Source organism: Oncorhynchus clarkii, chromosome 17 (assembly GCF_045791955.1).
Source record: "Oncorhynchus clarkii lewisi isolate Uvic-CL-2024 chromosome 17, UVic_Ocla_1.0, whole genome shotgun sequence".
NCBI lineage: Eukaryota > Metazoa > Chordata > Actinopteri > Salmoniformes > Salmonidae > Oncorhynchus > Oncorhynchus clarkii.
The window spans coordinates 60058586-60077395 of NC_092163.1; the positions used below are offsets into that span (position 1 = coordinate 60058586).

The following is an 18810-nucleotide window of genomic DNA, read 5'->3' on the forward strand; positions in this document are numbered from 1 at the left end:
TGGTGCGATGGACCCGACCAGAGTTCACCTACCACCCGCCAATTATCTCCTTCCTCATCTCCTACAGCTGGACTAAACACGACGAGTCCTACGAGGAAACGCATGTCACCGACAGCCAACACAAACTGGTCAGTTACTCTACACCACACCCTCACACACACACAGGCACACACACAAGCACACGCACATAACTTTACCACACACAGTGACAGTACAGAAACTGATGAGATCGGCTGTCAAATTATGGTAAATTGGCTGCATATTAGACTGCATGTGGAGACTTACTGTAGTGACACTGTTGGTAGTTTGACCTTGAAACTAGCACTGTGAAACATCAACGTAAGGTGCAGAGCCACCCCCCAGAGCAGCAGTGCCGGCATTTTAAACACCCACAGCTCTTTTAATATCCTGCCATTGTGTTCCAATGGGGGCTGGGATTTAATGAGGAGGAGCAGGAGGGAGGGATTCCTGCCTGCTGATAGAGGGAGGGAGAACAAGGGACAGCGGAAGAGAGAACAGAGGAGAGACTTGGCGGTTCTTTTCTTTGAGGGCTGCCCGTTATTAACGGAATATCATCTCCTCATGTACCACAGCCGCTCTCGTCTCAGCCATTCTTCCTCCTCTCATCACTCCTTCCTGTTCTCTCAGTCTTTTTACTATTTCTCTCAAGCCCCATCTATTTCCGTTTCATTCTCTCTCTCTCTCTCTCTCTCGCTTTCTTTCTCCATCATTCCCCTCCCACTCATTCTCTCTATTGTTCTCTCCCTCTCCCCCTCCATCTCTCCTCCTTTTCTTTCAGATTGTCATTTCCATTTTAATTCTCTGTCTTCTCCCTGGGCACCTCCACTATGCGGGTCACATTAGGGAGCGCATGGCACATCCAGGCTTTATGAAACCTGTCGTCAGAATCCATGGAAAGGCCCACTAAACCACTCCAGCCCTGCCTGCCATCGGTCTTTACAGCCCTCTCCATTTGTAATAACCGCCGGGAACAGGGCAGACACATCCTTAACTGAATTAAACTGTGCGGAACTTGCATAAATCATGGAGGAGATGGTGGTGGTGAGGGGAGAACAAACGCATTTACTTAATGTAAAATGTAGTTGTGCGGCGAGCCCTCCCTGGCGATCGGACACCGGAGAATGTGACTTATGATAATAGCCATTCCTCGTGCATTTAGTGGTGGATTGGACCTCCATCTCCCCGCCGTGGGGATAATTGATGCGTGTTATCTGGAATGCGTCCACCATAAAGAGAAAATAGGAAGGGAGAGAGAGGTGAGGTATTGGCTAACGCAGGCCTGTCTCTACCGCCCATATTCAGCCCAGGGTGATTTACATTAAATCCTAATTAAAAATAGGTTATACATTGTTGCCACAGTTTTGCTACAATCGTACCACTCAAGACTGTGGTAAACCCATTGTTTGTTGTCTACAGAAAGCAGGAAAGGAGAGGGAGACAGAGGGAGAGAGGAAGATGGAACATTTATTTCTCCCATCCTGCTCTAACCTTCATTCTTTGACCACTGCCCTCTGTGCTGTGTTGGAGTCAAGGGGCAGGCTGTGTTGTGTAGTATTCTAGACTAAGGTGTGTGACCTCTCCAGGAAGGTACCCAGAACTCATCTAAGTATGTGTGTGTGTGCATGTTTATTACTGTTTGCTCTCGCCACCCGACCTAAGTGTACAGTAGGTGTACACACACTCCTTCTCTATAGCAGACAATGGTGTCTCTGCTAGCTGGATGGGTTTATGGGAAGTGTTCTGTAGACGATTCCACCTTCTGTGTATGTGAGCACGGCCGTTTGCTATTTGTGTGTGAGCATGGATCACACAGACAATCACTATGTGTGTGTGAGCATGGATGGTCTCTCTGTGTGTGTGTGTGTGTGTGTGTGTGAGCACGGACGTTCGCTATGTAAGTGTGAGCATGGATGGTCTCTCTGCGTGTGTGAGCACGGAAATTCGCTGTGTCAAACACATCCTCGTTTTGTTCTGCTGGATCAACCACTCAGTGTGCAGCAGGAGCCATGCACCCCTGCCCCGACAGAATTTATATTTTAATGCGTGTGTGCGCCAGTGGCATAGCGCAGTTTCACGGCGCCCCCTCCCCCTCACATGAATTGAGCAAAGGTCCACCCCCAACCCAATCATTTTTTTATTTTGCCATGGGGCAGAGAATTTTTTTTGTAGCTAATCTCATGCAATTTGATACATTTTGCTATTTTAGAGCTCAGGGACAATCACAACTTTTTCCCGCTAATATTTGTCTTAATATTAGCAAAATTTTTAATACAGTGCATTCGGAAAGTATTCAGACTCCTTTACATTTTCCACATATTGTTACGTTACGACCTTATTCTAAAATTGAGGAAATAGTTTTTTCCTTATATACACACAATACCCTATAATTACAAAGTAAAAACAGGTTTTTGAATTTTTTTCTAATTTAGAAAAAATACAAAACCGAAATATTACATTTACATAAGAATTCAGACCCTTTACTCAGGACTTTGTTGAAGCACCTTTGGCAGGGATTACAGCCTTGATTCTTCTCGGGTATGACGCTACAAGCTTGGCACACCTGTATTTGGGAGTTTCTCTTATTCCTCAAACAGTTGACAACTCAAACAGACATATATTTGCCTCAAAAAAGAATGAATAAAATATGGAAAATGATTCATTTGAATCCCCATTTAAAAATAATGATTCTATCAGATCTTATAGTTGATGAGTTGATGTAAGAGTTGATGTAAGAGTTGATGTAAGAGTTGATGTAAGAGAATCTGATGGAGTGCAGTTTTCTTTTACATTCAAGTGGTATACACAGTAGCAATTGTTGCTTTCTGACTCTTAACCTAATTATATGTAACATTTCAACAAAAATGCATTTTCTATGAAGCAGATGGAGTTAACAGTTTATGGTTGTGACCATGGTGATTCCAATATTGTTTGTTTAAATCTATCAAAAGTAGAGCATTTTACAGACCATGAGTGGTCTACATGTATTGAGGACATGAATAAGGGGTCCTTATGGTATAGCTGATTCTGCATATTTCTGATTAATTTAGGATTTTAGACAAATCTGATGGAGTTGACCAAATCTCCGAACACGTCTTTTAAGAATCACACTTTTGAGATAAATATTCTTTAAAGTTATAGAGCGTTACTGCAAAAAACGACATGAGATAATTGTTCATTTAATGCCGTGTTTATATTGTATCTCAAAGCTTGTGGGCCACCCTGCCTTGCGATGGCTGCGTGGGGGGGGGGGTGTTTGTGTGTTACAGGAAGCTGTCATCACTCCGGTGTCTCCAGACGTGCTGTATCTGTTCCGGGTGCAGGCCGTGTGTATGAATGACATGCGCAGTGACTTCAGCCAGAGCATGCTCTTCAGAGGTGACTTCCTCATTATCATCCTCCTCATCATCCTCTGTCCTTCATTTTACCTTTTCACTTTTCTAAAAATAATCTGTAAATATTTCCCTCACATTTCATCGCAGTCTATATTTATCTCTAATCTCTTTGTCTCTTGTTTTGTTCCCTTATTGTCTTGTTTAGTGATGCAGAGTTGCCTCTACTCTTTCCCCTCCTCATCACGATATCTCTGTCTGTCTAAATGCCTATGCCGATTTGTTGCAAAGCTAGAATCAATAGCGGTATTACACTGTCTATACAGTAACATATATTTTGAGTTATCATTGGTTAACAAATTTCATGTTATGTTCTCCTTTCAGCTAACACAACCAGGATATTTGAAGGGACGAGGATAGTGAAGACTGGGATGGTGAGTGCTGCGTGAACCCTCTGTAGTACTACCTCTCTCCAACAGAGAGCAGCATTGTCTCATTATTTAACCTCTGTGCAGGAGAGCATGCTCTGTCACTCCGATACTGTCAACTCCAAAGACATTTATTTTAACTACAGACCACAGATATAAATTAAATGTCCTATGTCAGTAATGTGCAGATAACAGATGATGTACTTGATTGCTTTTTATTTTCAATTGATGAAACAGTTCCACATATTTATGTTACATGGCTATTATGTCATTACATTTTTCAATCACTTGTCTCTTTTCCTTCCCTCTCCTTCCCACTCACCTTTTTTTCACCTCTTCCTCTCCCTACTTTCTCTTTCCAGCCCACTGTTTCCCCAGCCTCCTCGGCAGACATGGCTCCAATCAGCTCCGGCTCCTCCACCTGGACCTCCTCAGGCCTCCCCTTCTCCTTTGTGTCAATGGCGACAGGCATCAGCCCCTCCTCCAGTGGTAGCCAAGCGACGGTGGCGTCCGTGGTGACTAGTACCCTACTGGCAGGGCTAGGGTTCAGTGGTGGGGTCATCTCCTCCTTCCCCAGCTCTGTGTGGCCAACCAGAGCACCATCCTCCAGCCAGAATCCCACCGCTCCCACCCCTCGTCAGCCCACCAGCGAACCAGCGGCCTCCCAGAGCACAGACGCAGCCAAAGACAATGGAGAGGGCTCCGAGGACGGGGAGAAAGGTGCCAAAGGTGAGGGAGAGGAGGGAGAGAAAGAAGGAGAGGAGGATAAGGAGGAAGACGAGGAGGAGAAAGAGAAGGAGACGAAAGAGAAGAAAGCGATGGCAGACAAGGTAGAGAAGCAGACGGAGAGCACGGTAGTGAAAGAGCCGCCCACGGCCGCACCAGCCTCGACTGCCAAAGAGAAAGGAAGAGAAGGAGGGGAGAGTGAGACTGAAACTAACACCAGCAGCACTACGCCCTCTAGTGCTGAGGAGGACCAGCTGGTGACACACACACAGAGTATGGTGGAGACAGACACAGTGGTGACCCCTACCTTGGAGCTAGGGAATGACACGGCAGAGTCCACAGCCCCAGACAGCCCCTCCCCCACCCTCCGGCCCAGCACAGGAAGGGACAAAAGCCACTGGCCATTCTCCATACACACAGGTGAGCACAGGCATTATAGTGGCTTCTCTTTTTTTAATGTAACCTTTATTTAACTAGGCAAGTCAAATTCTTATTTGCAACTGCCTACCCTGGCCAAACCCAGACGACGCTGGGTCGTGCGCCACCCTGCGCCACCCTATGGGACTCCCAATCACGGCCGGATGTGATGCAGCTTGGATTCGAATCAGGGACTGCAGTGACGCCTCTTGTTCTGAGATGCAGTGCCTTTAGATCATTGCGCCACTCGGGAGCCCTTTCTTCAGTACATTCTGAGAAAAATTATGAAAGGGCATCAGAGCTGGACCAAATTGTACTCCCTGTCTCAACTTGTGATCTTTTTCCTTTCTTCAGTATGTGATTCCTCGTATTACATTTGAATTATTTAGCAGTTATCCAGAGCGACTTTACAGGAGCAATTAGGGTTACGTGCCTTGCTCAAGGGCTCTGGAATTCAAACCAGCGACCTTTTTGGTTACTGGCCCAAAACTCTTAATCACTAGGCTACCTGCCGCCTTATAATAAGACTATAAAGTGGAAAGGAATATGACAGCCTTGTATTAGACATATTTTACCATGGTTCAGTTGTAATGTTTTTTCATACCCACACATACCCACTTACATGCACACTAATACCTACAAACCCTCTTGTGCTTGTACTGAATGACATACTGTAGATGTTGAGCAGTGTTAGGTTGCTAATTAAAATACATTGAGCAGAAGCTTGGTAGTAGTTGAACTAAATTAAAATCTTGGTATTGTAGCGGTGTAGCTAACTTCCGGAAATACACACTACTTTTTTTTGCATAAAATAAAATATGGACGTGCCTAATTCTCACTTGAAACATCGTTTATGCATTTAATAGGTAAAATTACACATTCTGTTAACATCTGACTCCAGTGTGATCTGTTCTTGCAATTTGAAGTCCGTAACCAGGTTTCCATCCAACCTGTTTATGCGAGTACATGTCGGATACAAAATGTAATGACAGGTCTGATGGAAACTAATATTTGTCGGTAAACTTTCCAAATCTTGACACAACAAAATTCACTAGGATCTTTTTGCGTCGGTGCAATTAATTACCAGAGAAATGTCGGTGGAATCACTTTTATGAGCATATATTGATATAATAACCATCATATGGAAGTTAACTTGGAGTCACACGATGACATGTTGTGTTGTCCTCCTACTACGACTCGTCGGGAAAGAATGCAGTTTAATAGTCTACAGATTCAATAGGTTATGAATTTCACAGGGTGCTGAAAGTGCAAGGTGATGAGCTTGATGCTACATTCAGTAAATATCGAGGGTCTTATTCTGGTGACATGATCAATAAGTTAGCCCTAAATATTTCTAAAACTAAAAGCATTGTATTTGGACACTCATTGAACCCTAAACCTCCACTAAATCTTGTAATAAATAATGTGGAAATTGAGCAAGTTGAGATGATTAAACTGCTTGGAGTAACACTAGATTGTAAACTGTCATGGTCAAACCATATTGATGCAGTAGTAGCTAAGATGGGGAGAAGTCTGTCTATTATAAAGCGATGGTCTGCCTTCTTAAGAACACTATCAACAAGGCAGGTCCTACAGGCCCTAGTTTTGTCGCACCTTGACTACTGTTCAGTCCTGTGGTCAGGTGCCACAAAAAAGGACTTAGGAAAATTTCAATTGGCTCAAAACAGGGCAGCACAGCTGGTCCTTGGATGTACACATAGAGATAATATTAATAATATGCATGTCAATCTCTCCTGGCTGAAAGTGGAGGAGAGATTGACTTTATCACTACTTTTATTTTTGAGAAGTTTTGACATGAATGCACCGAGCTGTCTGTCTAAACTACAGGCACACACCTCAGACACCCATGCATACCCCACAAGACATGCCACAAGAGGTCTCTTCACAGTCCCCAAGTCCAAACCAGACTATGGGAAGCACACAGCGCTACATAGAGCCGTGACTACATGGAACTATTCCACATCAAGTAACTGACGCAAGCAGTAAAATTAGATTTAAAAAACAGATTAAAAAAACGCCTTATGGAACAGCGTGGACTGTGAAGCAACACAAACACTGGCACAGACGCATGCACAGACACACACACACACACACACACACACACACACACACACACACACACACACACACACACACACACACACACACTATACATACATATGGATTTAGTACTGTAGATATGTGGTAGTGGTGGAGTAGGGGCCTGAGGGCACACAGTGTGTTGTGAAATCTGTGAATGTATTGTAATGTTTTAAAATTGTATAAACTACCTTAATTTTGCTGGACCCCAGGAAGAGTGGGGATAATGGGGATCCATAATAAATACAAATACAAAAATACTTGGCTACCGTTTGACAAATAAAAATAATCTTGCTCTTTTGTCCATAATAATCTCATCATGTAGGCTATACCCTCACTGTATCTGCCAGCTGTTGGCTATAGCGCACGTGCCAAGACCAGAGTGGGTACAGTTGCTATATAACACACATTTGTTTTGAGAAATCCATCAATAGAGTTGAAAATGCGATGGAAGCCCATTTAACTTGGATGTTTTATTCGGTACATGGGAATATAACCGCAAAAACTATATTTATGTGCACTATGTCATCACGCACATCATTTTATCTGCAACAAGTCAATTTGATGGAATCACAACTCTGATGGGAATATGCACATATTGTTTTTATGCAGATTTTTGAAGATTTGCATGAAAATCTGTCACCAATTTGAATGGAAACATAGCTCATGACATGTCAGATTTAATTTAGCCTGAGCAGCCGCTAGTGGGCGCTATGGATCTACAGCGCCCACTAACTCCTGCCCAGGCTAGATTTAGAAATGATCATTTTTCACGAAGTAGTTTGGATGTTGTGAACTACTTTTTTTAAGTAACTTTAGTTATGTAAAATATATTTTTCTTAAATGGAGCTTTAGTGTAGCTTAACTTCTTCCAGTATGAAGTAATTGGTAGCTTGACAAACTATATTTTCAGAGTAGCTTCCCCAAAACTTGTGTTGAGTGGAGTAAAGTGATCTGCCCAGGAAAGCTCTCTACATACTGAAAGACTGTGGCTAATGCTGAGATACACTGCTGGAAGTAGGCTTCTAAACTGCCACTGCATTGCAGACAGCCTTAACTACAGTATGCCATGTACAATATTGATTAGGTCTGCTGGGTTATTCTGTAATTTACATTTTATGGAAAACCAGTGACATAGCTATTTCTGTTACCTACTTGGTTTACAATTTGATGAATAAATATGAGTGACTCCCAAAGACAAGGACTCAAATTAAACATGTGTTTGATAGACATTTCTGGGGGATAGGACCTTCCCCTCTTCCCTTCCTTGTTTTCTGTTCCACCTCTCTCTCCTTCATTATCTCTTCCACTCCCCTTACCCTCCTCTCTCATCTTTCCCACTTTCTCTCCTTTCCTATATTTCCCTTTGCACCTCTGTTTTTCCCTCCACCTCTTTCGATCGCTCTCTATTTATTTCTCTCTCACATTGTCTTTCTCACTCCCCTTCTCTCCATCCTTGTTGTTTCCCATTCTTTCTCTTACTCCTTCCTCCTCTCTCTCCCTCCTTGGTGTTGTCTTTAGGCTGAGTGCTGGCCTACTTTCAGACCCAGCGAGATGAGCTCGGAGCAGAGACACCGCTGCAGGGGAAAAACCTCTGCTCCATTTATAACTCCCTGCCTGGCACTAGAGTCATGTAGGCCTTGTGTGCATTGGTGTGTGAGTCTGTGTGAGTGTGTGTTTGGCTGCATGTGTGTGTGGTGACACGTGTGTGTATCCTTCGATGCAGGTTTGTTACTGGCTGTGTGTGCATTATCGCGTTTGTGTGTTTGCCCCTGTTCGTCCGTGTGCACTTCCGCTGGCGTTGTGTTTCAGGACGACTCGTCTTAGAGTGAGAGGCAGACAGGAGAGAGCAGAACAGAGCAGAGTGGAGCAGCACACAATGGTTCCCCTGCCAGTATGGTGTGTGTGGATGGTAGGGAGAGAGAGAGCGTCTGTGGTAGCGGCTGGCTGTGCTGTAGTGCAGGGGACTGCTGTTTCGGCCTCCAGGGCTACCCCCACTGTGCCACTGCCGCTACCACCCGGGCTCCTGCTGCAGAATAAAGCCATGGGGTCCGGGAACAGCACAGCAGGAAAACCAGCCCTGGGTAGGTAGGGTGGGGGGTTAGCGTGGAGGGGGGCTGGCTCAGGATGTTTGGGATCTAAGTGGAGCACTTATCTGGGTAGCAAGATAAGCCAGCTACAGTGCCTTGCGAAAGTATTCGGCCCCCTTGAACTTTGCGACCTTTTGCCACATTTCAGGCTTCAAACATAAAGATATAAAACTGTATTTTTTTGTGAAGAATCAACAACAAGTGGGACACAATCATGAAGTGGAACGACATTTATTGGATATTTCAAACTTTTTTAACAAATCAAAAACTGAAAAATTGGGCGTGCAAAATTATTCAGCCCCTTTACTTTCAGTGCAGCAAACTCTCTCCAGAAGTTCAGTGAGGATCTCTGAATGATCCAATGTTGACCTAAATGACTAATGATGATAAATACAATCCACCTGTGTGTAATCAAGTCTCCGTATAAATGTACCTGCACTGTGATAGTCTCAGAGGTCCGTTAAAAGCGCAGAAAGCATCATGAAGAACAAGGAACACACCAGGCAGGTCCGAGATACTGTTGTGAAGAAGTTTAAAGCCGGATTTGGATACCAACATATTTCCCAAGCTTTAAACATCCCAAGGAGCACTGTGCAAGCGATAATATTGAAATGGAAGGAGTATCAGACCACTGCAAATCTACCAAGACCTGGCCGTCCCTCTAAACTTTCAGTTCATACAAGGAGAAGACTGATCAGAGATGCAGCCAAGAGGCCCATGATCACTCTGGATGAACTGCAGAGATCTACAGCTAAGGTGGGAGACTCTGTCCATAGGACAACAATCAGGCGTATATTGCACAAATTTGGCCTTTATGGAAGAGTGGCAAGAAGAAAGCCATTTCTTAAAGATATCCATAAAAAGTGTTGTTTAAAGTTTGCCACAAGCCATCTGGGAGACACCAAACATGTGGAAGAAGGTGCTCTTGTCAGATGAAACCAAAATTGAACTTTTTGGCAACAATGCAAAACGTTATGTTTGGCGTAAGAGCAACACAGCTGAACACACCATCCCCACTGTCAAACATGGTGGTGGCAGCATCATGGTTTGGGCCTGCTTTCCTTCAGCAGGGACAGGGAAGATGGTTAAAATTGATGGGAAGATGGATGGAGCCAAATACAGGACCATTCTGGAAGAAAGACCTGAGACTGGGACGGAGATTTGTCTTCCAACAAGACAATGATCCAAAACATAAAGCAAAATCTACAATGGAATGGTTCAAAAATAAACATATCCAGGTGTTAGAATGGCCAAGTCAAAGTCCAGACCTGAATCCAATCGAGAATCTGTGGAAAGAACTGAAAACTGCTGTTCACAAATGCTCTCCATCCAACCTCACTGAGCTCGAGCTGTTTTGCAAGGAGGAATGGGAAAAAATGTCAGTCTCTCGATGTGCAAAACTGATAGAGACATACCCCAAGCGACTTACAGCTGTAATCGCAGCAAAAGGTGGCGCTACAAAGTATTAACTTAAGGGGGCTGAATAATTTTGCACGCCCAATTCTTCAGTTTTTGATTTGTTAAAAAAGTTTGAAATATCCAATAAATGTCGTTCCACTTCATGATTGTGTCCCACTTGTTGTTGATTCTTCACAAAAAAATACAGTTTTATATCTTTATGTTTGAAGCCTGAAATGTGGCAAAAGGTCGCAAAGTTCAAGGGGGCCGAATACTTTCGCAAGGCACTGTATGTAGCACCAGTGTTGCCTTCATAAATAAACAGATTATGATTTGATTACTGATGCTCTAATAGTCTCCAATATCAATTCATCTTTGTTGTTTTTGGTTGTTGTTGACCATGTTTTCTCCTGTGTGTGTGTGCCTATTAAATATGATCCAGGATTGGATTGTTCCTGTCTGTGTAAAGCACCAGTCTAGATATAGTAGGTTAAGGGGCTGATGATGATGTTGATAGCCACACTACCTACCAAAATCTAACTTTAGAATACTTGTCTTTGTTAGCACAGGAATATATTGTCATTGGTAGCATTTGGTATGAAGAGAGGCTGCTGTTTCTCTGGTAAGCACTGCCGAACATTCTCCAGCACATTTTTTGGGTTATTATAGTATAGTTTCATGGCAACCATTCTGCCTGATCACGTATCCAGCATTTTACTAAGGTAAATGAACCTGTAACATGTGTCTTCAGTTGAGAAGATGGCTAGCGAATTTGATCACATCATTGTTTATTATTATTTTGTGGTTCATTTTTCACCTTTGTGAAGCTCAGTTAAACCTGGCTAAATGTGTCTTTGTCCTCATTCCCCACCTCTCCTGTTCCGGATCAGCATCCCCAATATGTCCAGTAAATGTTGCTGTGATTCTGACTGATTGTATGTCCTCTCCCCTCCTACAGAGAGGACTAGCATGTCCAACCTGACCCAGCAGGGTCCCCCAGGGGTGGGGAGGGTGGAGTGGATCATCCCCCTGGTGGTGGTCTCTGCCCTCACCTTCGTCTGCCTCATCCTGCTGCTGGCTGTGCTCGTCTACTGGAGGTGGGTACCATAACACACTGAGACATCACACTAATGTAGCTGAATAAAAACCTTTCAGGAATAATTTTTCCCCAAATCGTGTTGGTATAGTTTGAAGAAGGGTAGGGCTGGCACGATTACCGTATAATCGTGTAACCGATGATAATGGAGGAAGGCCCTCATGAAAAAAATATAAATAAAATTGACTTAACATGGGAAGGCTGGGCATTCCTGGGTTGAGTCAGTTTCCGTGGTAACATGGACTCTTTACAAAGTGATGAAACTTTGTGTTGCAGCAAACAAGTATTTGGTTGCCTAGGCAACACCTCCCTCTGCAGCTGCAGCACATGCAGACAGAAGTGGAAGAGAGGAGAAAATGTCATTTTTAAAAACTATAAATAAATAACATTTGCTATTCAAGTGACCATAACGGTGGCTGCAGTCATTTGGCTGACCAATAATTACAGTATGACCAGTCATCCAAAACTCCATGACCATCACAGCCCTAAAGAATGGTGAACATAGAGCAACATACACAAAAACAGCCAGGTATAGGCTACACACCAATGGTGGTCGGTGCCGTTTAAGATGAGGGAGGAAGATATTTTTTTATGAGCATGGGCTTATTTCTATTACAGCGTATTGGATGACTGTCATTCATATTCCATTCACCCAGCTCAATGTAATATCGATACGTTCAGGCTATTACATGATACTCAAATGTTCCCTATACCCATTATGAGGTTGCTACAATCTAGCATACAAATTAAAGTTTACAATGTAGGTGAACAGGTCGAGAGAAATTAGGTATAATCAAAGTGACAGACAGTGAATGACACATTTAATACCGCCTTGCACACTCTTGCCTGCACATGTAGGTTGTAATCATTAGTCCAACAGTTGCAAACGAGAGTTCCTATTGGACAAATTCAGGTATGTTTATCCACATTTCATTCTGTTTGCTTCCGTTTAAGAATCAACAGAGTGAATACACTCCTGATCACATGCAAACACAGAACTAGCAGCCACTTATAAACAGCATGATCACTTTGCTCGTTGTATATATTATTCCTTCTCGCATCTACACTCTCTAATCCTCTTACCTTTTCCCTTTGCTTGTGGACTTCAGTGCACAATACAACAGCTGTCTGTGACCAGGTGGAAAAAACTTTCCAAGACAAATGTTCATACCATAACCGCTACACACAGCCGACAGTGGTGTCACCATATTAACGGAAATTTTAGTCTAGCTACTAGAACTGACGCATTAGTAAACCTGCTACAGTGATGCAGTACAGTGTACAGCAAGCAGTTTAGCAGTTACACTGGCAGGCCCCTGTAGCAATACATTAATAAAACCAAAAGCTTATCATGACTTGGAAGAGTTCCAGTGTTGGATAGCCATAGCCAGCTAGCTAACATAGCATCCCTCTCTGTTTGAACCCGGGGGTTGAAGTAGGCTAAACTAGCTAGCTGCATTCGCTAGCTAAGTTAGTGAAAGTGAAAGTTTAAAAAATATATATAGTACCTGTCAAAAGTTTGGACACATCTACTCATTCCAGGGTTTTTCTTTATTTTGACTATTTTCTACATAGTAGAATAATATTGAAGATATCAAAACTATGAAATAACACATATGGAATTATGTAGTAACCAAAGAAGTGTTAAACAAATCAAAATAAAAAAATATATCTTCAAAGTAGCCACCCTTTGCCTTGATGACAGCTTTGCACACTCTTGGCATTCTCTCAACCAGCTTCATGAGGTAGTCACCTGAAATGTATTTCAATTAACAGGTGTGCCTTGTTAAAAGTTTATTTTTGGAATTTCTTTCCTTCTTAATGTGTTTGAGTCAATCAGTTGTGTTGCGTCAAGGTAGGGTTGGTATACAGAAGATAGCCCTATTTGGTAAAAGACTAAGTCCATATTATGGCAAGAACAGCTCAAATAAGAAAAGAGAAATGACAGTCCATCATTACTTTCAGACATGAAGGTCAGTCAATCCGGAACATTTCAACACTTCAAGTGCAGTCGCAAAAACCATCAAGCGATATGATGAAACTGGCTCTCGTGAGGACTGCCACAGGAAAGAAAGACTCAGAGTTAACTCTGCTGCAGAGAACACGTTTATTAGAGTTACCAGCCTCAGATATTGGCAATTAACTGCACCTCAGATTTGAGCCCAAATAAATGCTTCACAGAGTTCAAGTAACAGACACATCTCAACATCAACTGTTCAGAGAAGACTGCGTGAATCAGGCCTTCATGGTCGAATTGCTGCAAAGAAACCACTACTAAATGACACCAGTAAGAAGAAGAGACTTGCTTGGGCCAAGAAACACGAGCAATGGACATTAGACCGGAGGAAATCTGTCATGATGAGTCCAAATTTGAAATTAATGGTTCCAACCGCCGTGCCTTTGTGAGACGCAGAGTACATGAACGGATGATCTCCGCATTTGTGATTCCCACCGTAAAACATGGAGGAGGAGTTGTTATGTTGTGCTTTGCTGGTGACACTGTCAGTGATTTTTTTAGAATTCAAGGCACACTTAACCAGCATGGCTACCACAGCATTCTGCAGCGATACGCCATCCCATCTGGTTTGCACTTAGTGGGACTATCATTTATTTTTCAACAGGACAATGACCAAACCCACCTCCAGGCTGTGTAAGGGCTATTTGACCAAGAAGGAGAGTGATGGAGTGCTGCATCAGATGACTTGGCCTCCACAATCACCAGACCTCAAACCAATTGAGATGATTTGGAATGAGTTGGACCGCAGAGTGAAGGAAAAGCAGCCAACAAGTACTCAGCATATATGGGAACTCCTTCAAGACTGTTGGAAAAGCATTCCAGGTGACTGGATGAAGCTGGTTGAGAGAATGCCAATAATGTCTGTCGTTGGTTTCATGACTATCTAAAGGAAGTCAGGCTGTTAGAGTCGACGGCTTCCAGTCGGAGCCATTGGAGTTGGTTAAAGGGGTCCCACGAGGTTCTATACTTGGTCCGATACTGTTTATGTAGAGAGTGAACAGTATTGGACCAAGTATAGAACCTCGTGATGGTGATGAGATATGAAAGTGTCAAATTCATTTATATGCTGATGACACTGTCGTGTACTCTATCGCTTCAACGGCTGACCAAAGCATTTTAAGATATTACAAGGGTCTTTTATACAGCTGAAACTTGTTTAAAATGCAAAGAAAACACATTTTATGATTTTTAATAGGTTCAAAAAGTTGGTTGTAATACACTTGCACTCACAAGCTTAGATGGTTCTCGAATTAATCAGGTCTCTGCATATAAATACTTAGGGATATGGTTGGATGATAAACTGTCTTTTAAAATGCATATTGATGAACTTTGTAAACGGCTAAAAATCAAGCTAGACTTCCTCCATAGAAACAGGACATGTTTGTCCTCCACAAATAGAAGACAAATTGTGCAAGCTACTTTTATGTCTGTTATAGATTATGGGGATATTACATGTATGCTACGGCATCAACACTTAAATCGCTGGATGCTACTTGTCATTGCGCACTTAGGTTTATTACAGGTGCTAGCTACAGAACTCACCACTGTGTTTTATATCAATATGTGGGTTGGACTTCGCTGTCCATGAGACGAGAACTACATGCTCTTGTGTTTGTCTATAAAGCACTTCTGAATAAACTACCTTCTTATTTATAAATCACTCATCAATATTAGAATTAGAATTCCTACAACCAGGTCTCAAGCATGGATTTCACCTGGGGCCCATGCGATTTGCACAGAGTTGGGTATGGCTGACTTTTCCTGTTAAGCTCCTTGCTTATGGAATAGCCTGCAGACTAAACTTGAGACTCATGCCCCCCTTGCCCATTTTAAATATTTATTGGAGGATTTAAATTTTGTATTGCTTGTAACTGTTTTGGGTAATGCAAGTTCTTGTGCTGTTGGTAGAATAACCTATGTGTAAATGTAATCTGCTGCTGTATTTTTTTGTGTTATCTGTGATCGTTTTGTTTGTCTTGTTTAGTTTCTTAATCATTGTACTTAAACTGTATGTGTAAACATGTATACGCAGGGCCCAGCTTTAAAAATACATCGGTCTCAGTCTGTGTTCCTTGTTGAAATAAAGGTATAATAATAGCATGTCTGTTCATGACTCATGAGCTCTGATATGTTGGAGGATGTCCTCCGGAAGTTGTCATAATTACTGTGTAAGTCTATGGAAGTGGTTGAGAACCATGAGCTTCCTAGGTTTTGCATTGAAGTGAATGTACCCAGAGGAGGAGAGAAGCTAGCTGTTCTCCGGCTACACCATTGTGATACCCTACAGAGTGCTGCTGAGTCTACTCTAGACCTTCATTGCAAAACAGTGTGTTTTAATCAATTATTTGGTGACGTGATTATATGTAGTATATCTTCATCTAAGAAGGATAACTTTTTTAAATGTTTCACTATTTTTATTTTTATGAAATTCCCTGAGGAGGATGGTCCTCCCCTTCCTCCTCGGAGGAGCCTCCACTGCTACACACAGTGCTGGTCAACAGACGTTGGGAGATTTCTACACTCCAGTGCTAATTCAATCACCCACCTGACTAACCTCTGTGGTCTCTCCATGTATCAGTGTGTAAGCTGGCTATGGTCCCTGCTATCCCCATCAGCCCCAGTGCCCTATAGTAGCCCCCTGCCCTCCTTGCCCCAGCCCCTTCATCGGTTAAGGCCCAGGGGCATGACTGGCCATCTGCTTCACTTCCTAGCTCCCCTCCTGCGCAAATCAGGACTCAGGCATGGGGGGGTTAGGGGTGAGAACATACACAACCACCAAGCACCCACTTGGAGACAATGACACGGAGATATATCACAGAGTTGTTTTGCATCTGCCAAAGTAGTGGAGGGCATGCACATTTTTATTCATTCAACAACTAGCTTGTTTACATACATAGATACTCACCCATTTGTAAATATTGTCACACAAACAGCATCACCAAGAAAGCATTGAGGTTATGAGCACTAGTTTCCTGCAAATATATCTTACTGTAAGATGTATATGTTTCCTATGATGCTGAAGAGAGCATTTTAGTTCTCAGGCCTTTATCATCAAAGCGCATCCATCGTAGCACTTCAAACAGGCGTTTAATGCCAGCCTGGGTTCAAAGAGCTGTTTTCCTCTGAGTGAGGGCTGTGACCTCTCTGGTTCTCACCACCCCCGGCTCCTTAAAGGTCAGCAGCCACGACCAGATAATTAGCCCCTCACTGAGACCCAGCAGAGCAGGAGGAAGCTGCCCCTAGATACTGATCTCAGGTCATTTTGATGTCTCCACCCTAATTGTAAAGTTTGTAGGATTTCAGGAGGGTAAGCTGCTCATAGATCTGTGCCTAGAGGGCAACCTTTATCCACATTTTTTATAGCTCTCTGTCACAGAGGCTAATGGAAGTGCAGCACCCACTGAGGCCTGTAGGGGGCCTCTGGGGAGAGAAAATGGCAGAGATCATGGCTGCAGTAACAGGCTAGGGAAGATTAGGCTGGCTGTTTGGATTAAACTACCATTTAGACTCAGTTTAGCCCGCCTAGCCTTAGTTTGTCCTGTGAAACAGACGACAGGGTGTGTGTGTGTCTCTGTCTGTCTGTCTGTGTTTGTGTGTCTGTGTTTGTATCTGTCTGTCTGCGTGTGCCAGAGATAAAGTTCCTGGTGTTACAGAGATGGCACAGACACATGCACAGACACACACAAACACACAAACACACACACACACACACACACACACACACACACACACACACACACACACACACACACACACACACACACACACACACACACACAGAGAGAGAGAGACAGAAAAACAGGTGGTGGTTGAGCTCGAGGTCTCCTGGGCAGTAGCAGGTGTTGAAGGCGTGAGAGGGGAGTGTTGGGTAATTCTAATCCTATTGCGTAGCAGAGCTCGGGCTCAGGGCTCAACCCCCATGTTGCCCTGTAACCACTCCCCCATCGGACCACATTGGCTGCCTGTAGACAGTAAGCCACCCGTAAGTAATTACTGGTCTGAGATCAGGTCAACCAACCTTGAGCCTGACTCTAAACACAGGATAATTACTGGAGAATGATCCAGGAGCTGTTACTAGACAGAGTGAGTGACAGGTCACTGCTCCTCTGACTTGTTAATGCAGAGAGGACAGGGGAGTCCTCCCTCTTCTTGCTCTCCTACCTCTACTCTTCTCTTCTCCTCCCTCTCTCCGTCTGCTGGTCTGGTTCAGTAGCAGCATGCAGACGCTGCCTGCTAAGGCTGTTCTGTCTCTCTTCTCCTCCGCTCTTCTCTCATCTCTCTAGGATGACCAGTTTCTGCAATCTACTCTGCATAAAATACAGGTAGGAGTAGGACCACACACTCACATATACACATTTCCACTCACTCAGTAACTTTACTCTCTATTTGGTAGATAGCCTCTTGCTCAAGCTCAGATATCCGCCTCTCTCTAATGGAGATGATTTATCTCCTTTCCCTTTCTCACCCGTATCCTATTTTTAAGGCTTGAAGTTCATGACAGGCGTATTAGTCTGGAGTGCTGTCATTGTTAAAGAAATAAGCAATGATAGTTTTTCTTTTACTTTGAGATTTTTAAATAGAGGAACAGGTTTTGACTGTTAACATTGTTTCCATGTTGTAGCTTTAATCTCTCTTCGAGGAGAGCTCTTTGATGAAGCGTACAGTGTAATGTGTTTATTACGGTACACTTCCCTAAAGGTATGTGCTTAGTCTGGAGCTGGCTGTCTTTTCAGACACACCTCCATTGAGCTTTACATAGCCTGCGCTTGCAGCTGTGTCTATGTGTTCTTTGCCCTCTTGATCTTTGTTTGGCCACAGACTAGCCCATAAGAGTTATTGGACGAAGGCGTCTTCTGTACGGGGGACTTTTGTTAAGAGTCCCGATGCTTGGTCTGAACATTAGCATGCATCGCTTGCGGTACGATTTTGGAAGCATAAGGACCATATCTTTGATATCAGCGAGAAATAATACAAATATATACAATTGATACACACCTTTACAGGGTTAGGGTTCCCACACGGCCATATGTCCATGTTACAGTGCCTGTTTACGGAAAACAGACGGAAGACACATTTGTGGTGTCACATCTTCCATTTACACACAGGTGCAGAAAGCTAATTAGCACAGGTAGTCCATACGTGTGCTAATTAGCTATCTGTGTCTCCGAACACCTGTGTGTAAACAGAA

General features: G+C 43.3%; 1 protein-coding gene across 2 annotated transcripts in view; it reads left to right on the forward strand.

The window, feature by feature from the left end:
* Nucleotides 1-18810, forward strand: part of LOC139371202 (receptor-type tyrosine-protein phosphatase gamma-like) — a 301567-nt gene that overhangs the window by 257743 nt on the left and 25014 nt on the right. For both annotated transcript variants that reach the window (XM_071111387.1, XM_071111388.1), the window contains 5 exons: nt 1-128; nt 3288-3396; nt 3735-3784; nt 4141-4924; nt 11468-11606. The exon at nt 1-128 is cut by the window's left edge and continues 57 nt beyond it. In XM_071111387.1, coding sequence (XP_070967488.1) covers nt 1-128; nt 3288-3396; nt 3735-3784; nt 4141-4924; nt 11468-11606 — 1210 coding nt within the window. The remainder of the gene's footprint in view (nt 129-3287; nt 3397-3734; nt 3785-4140; nt 4925-11467; nt 11607-18810) is intronic.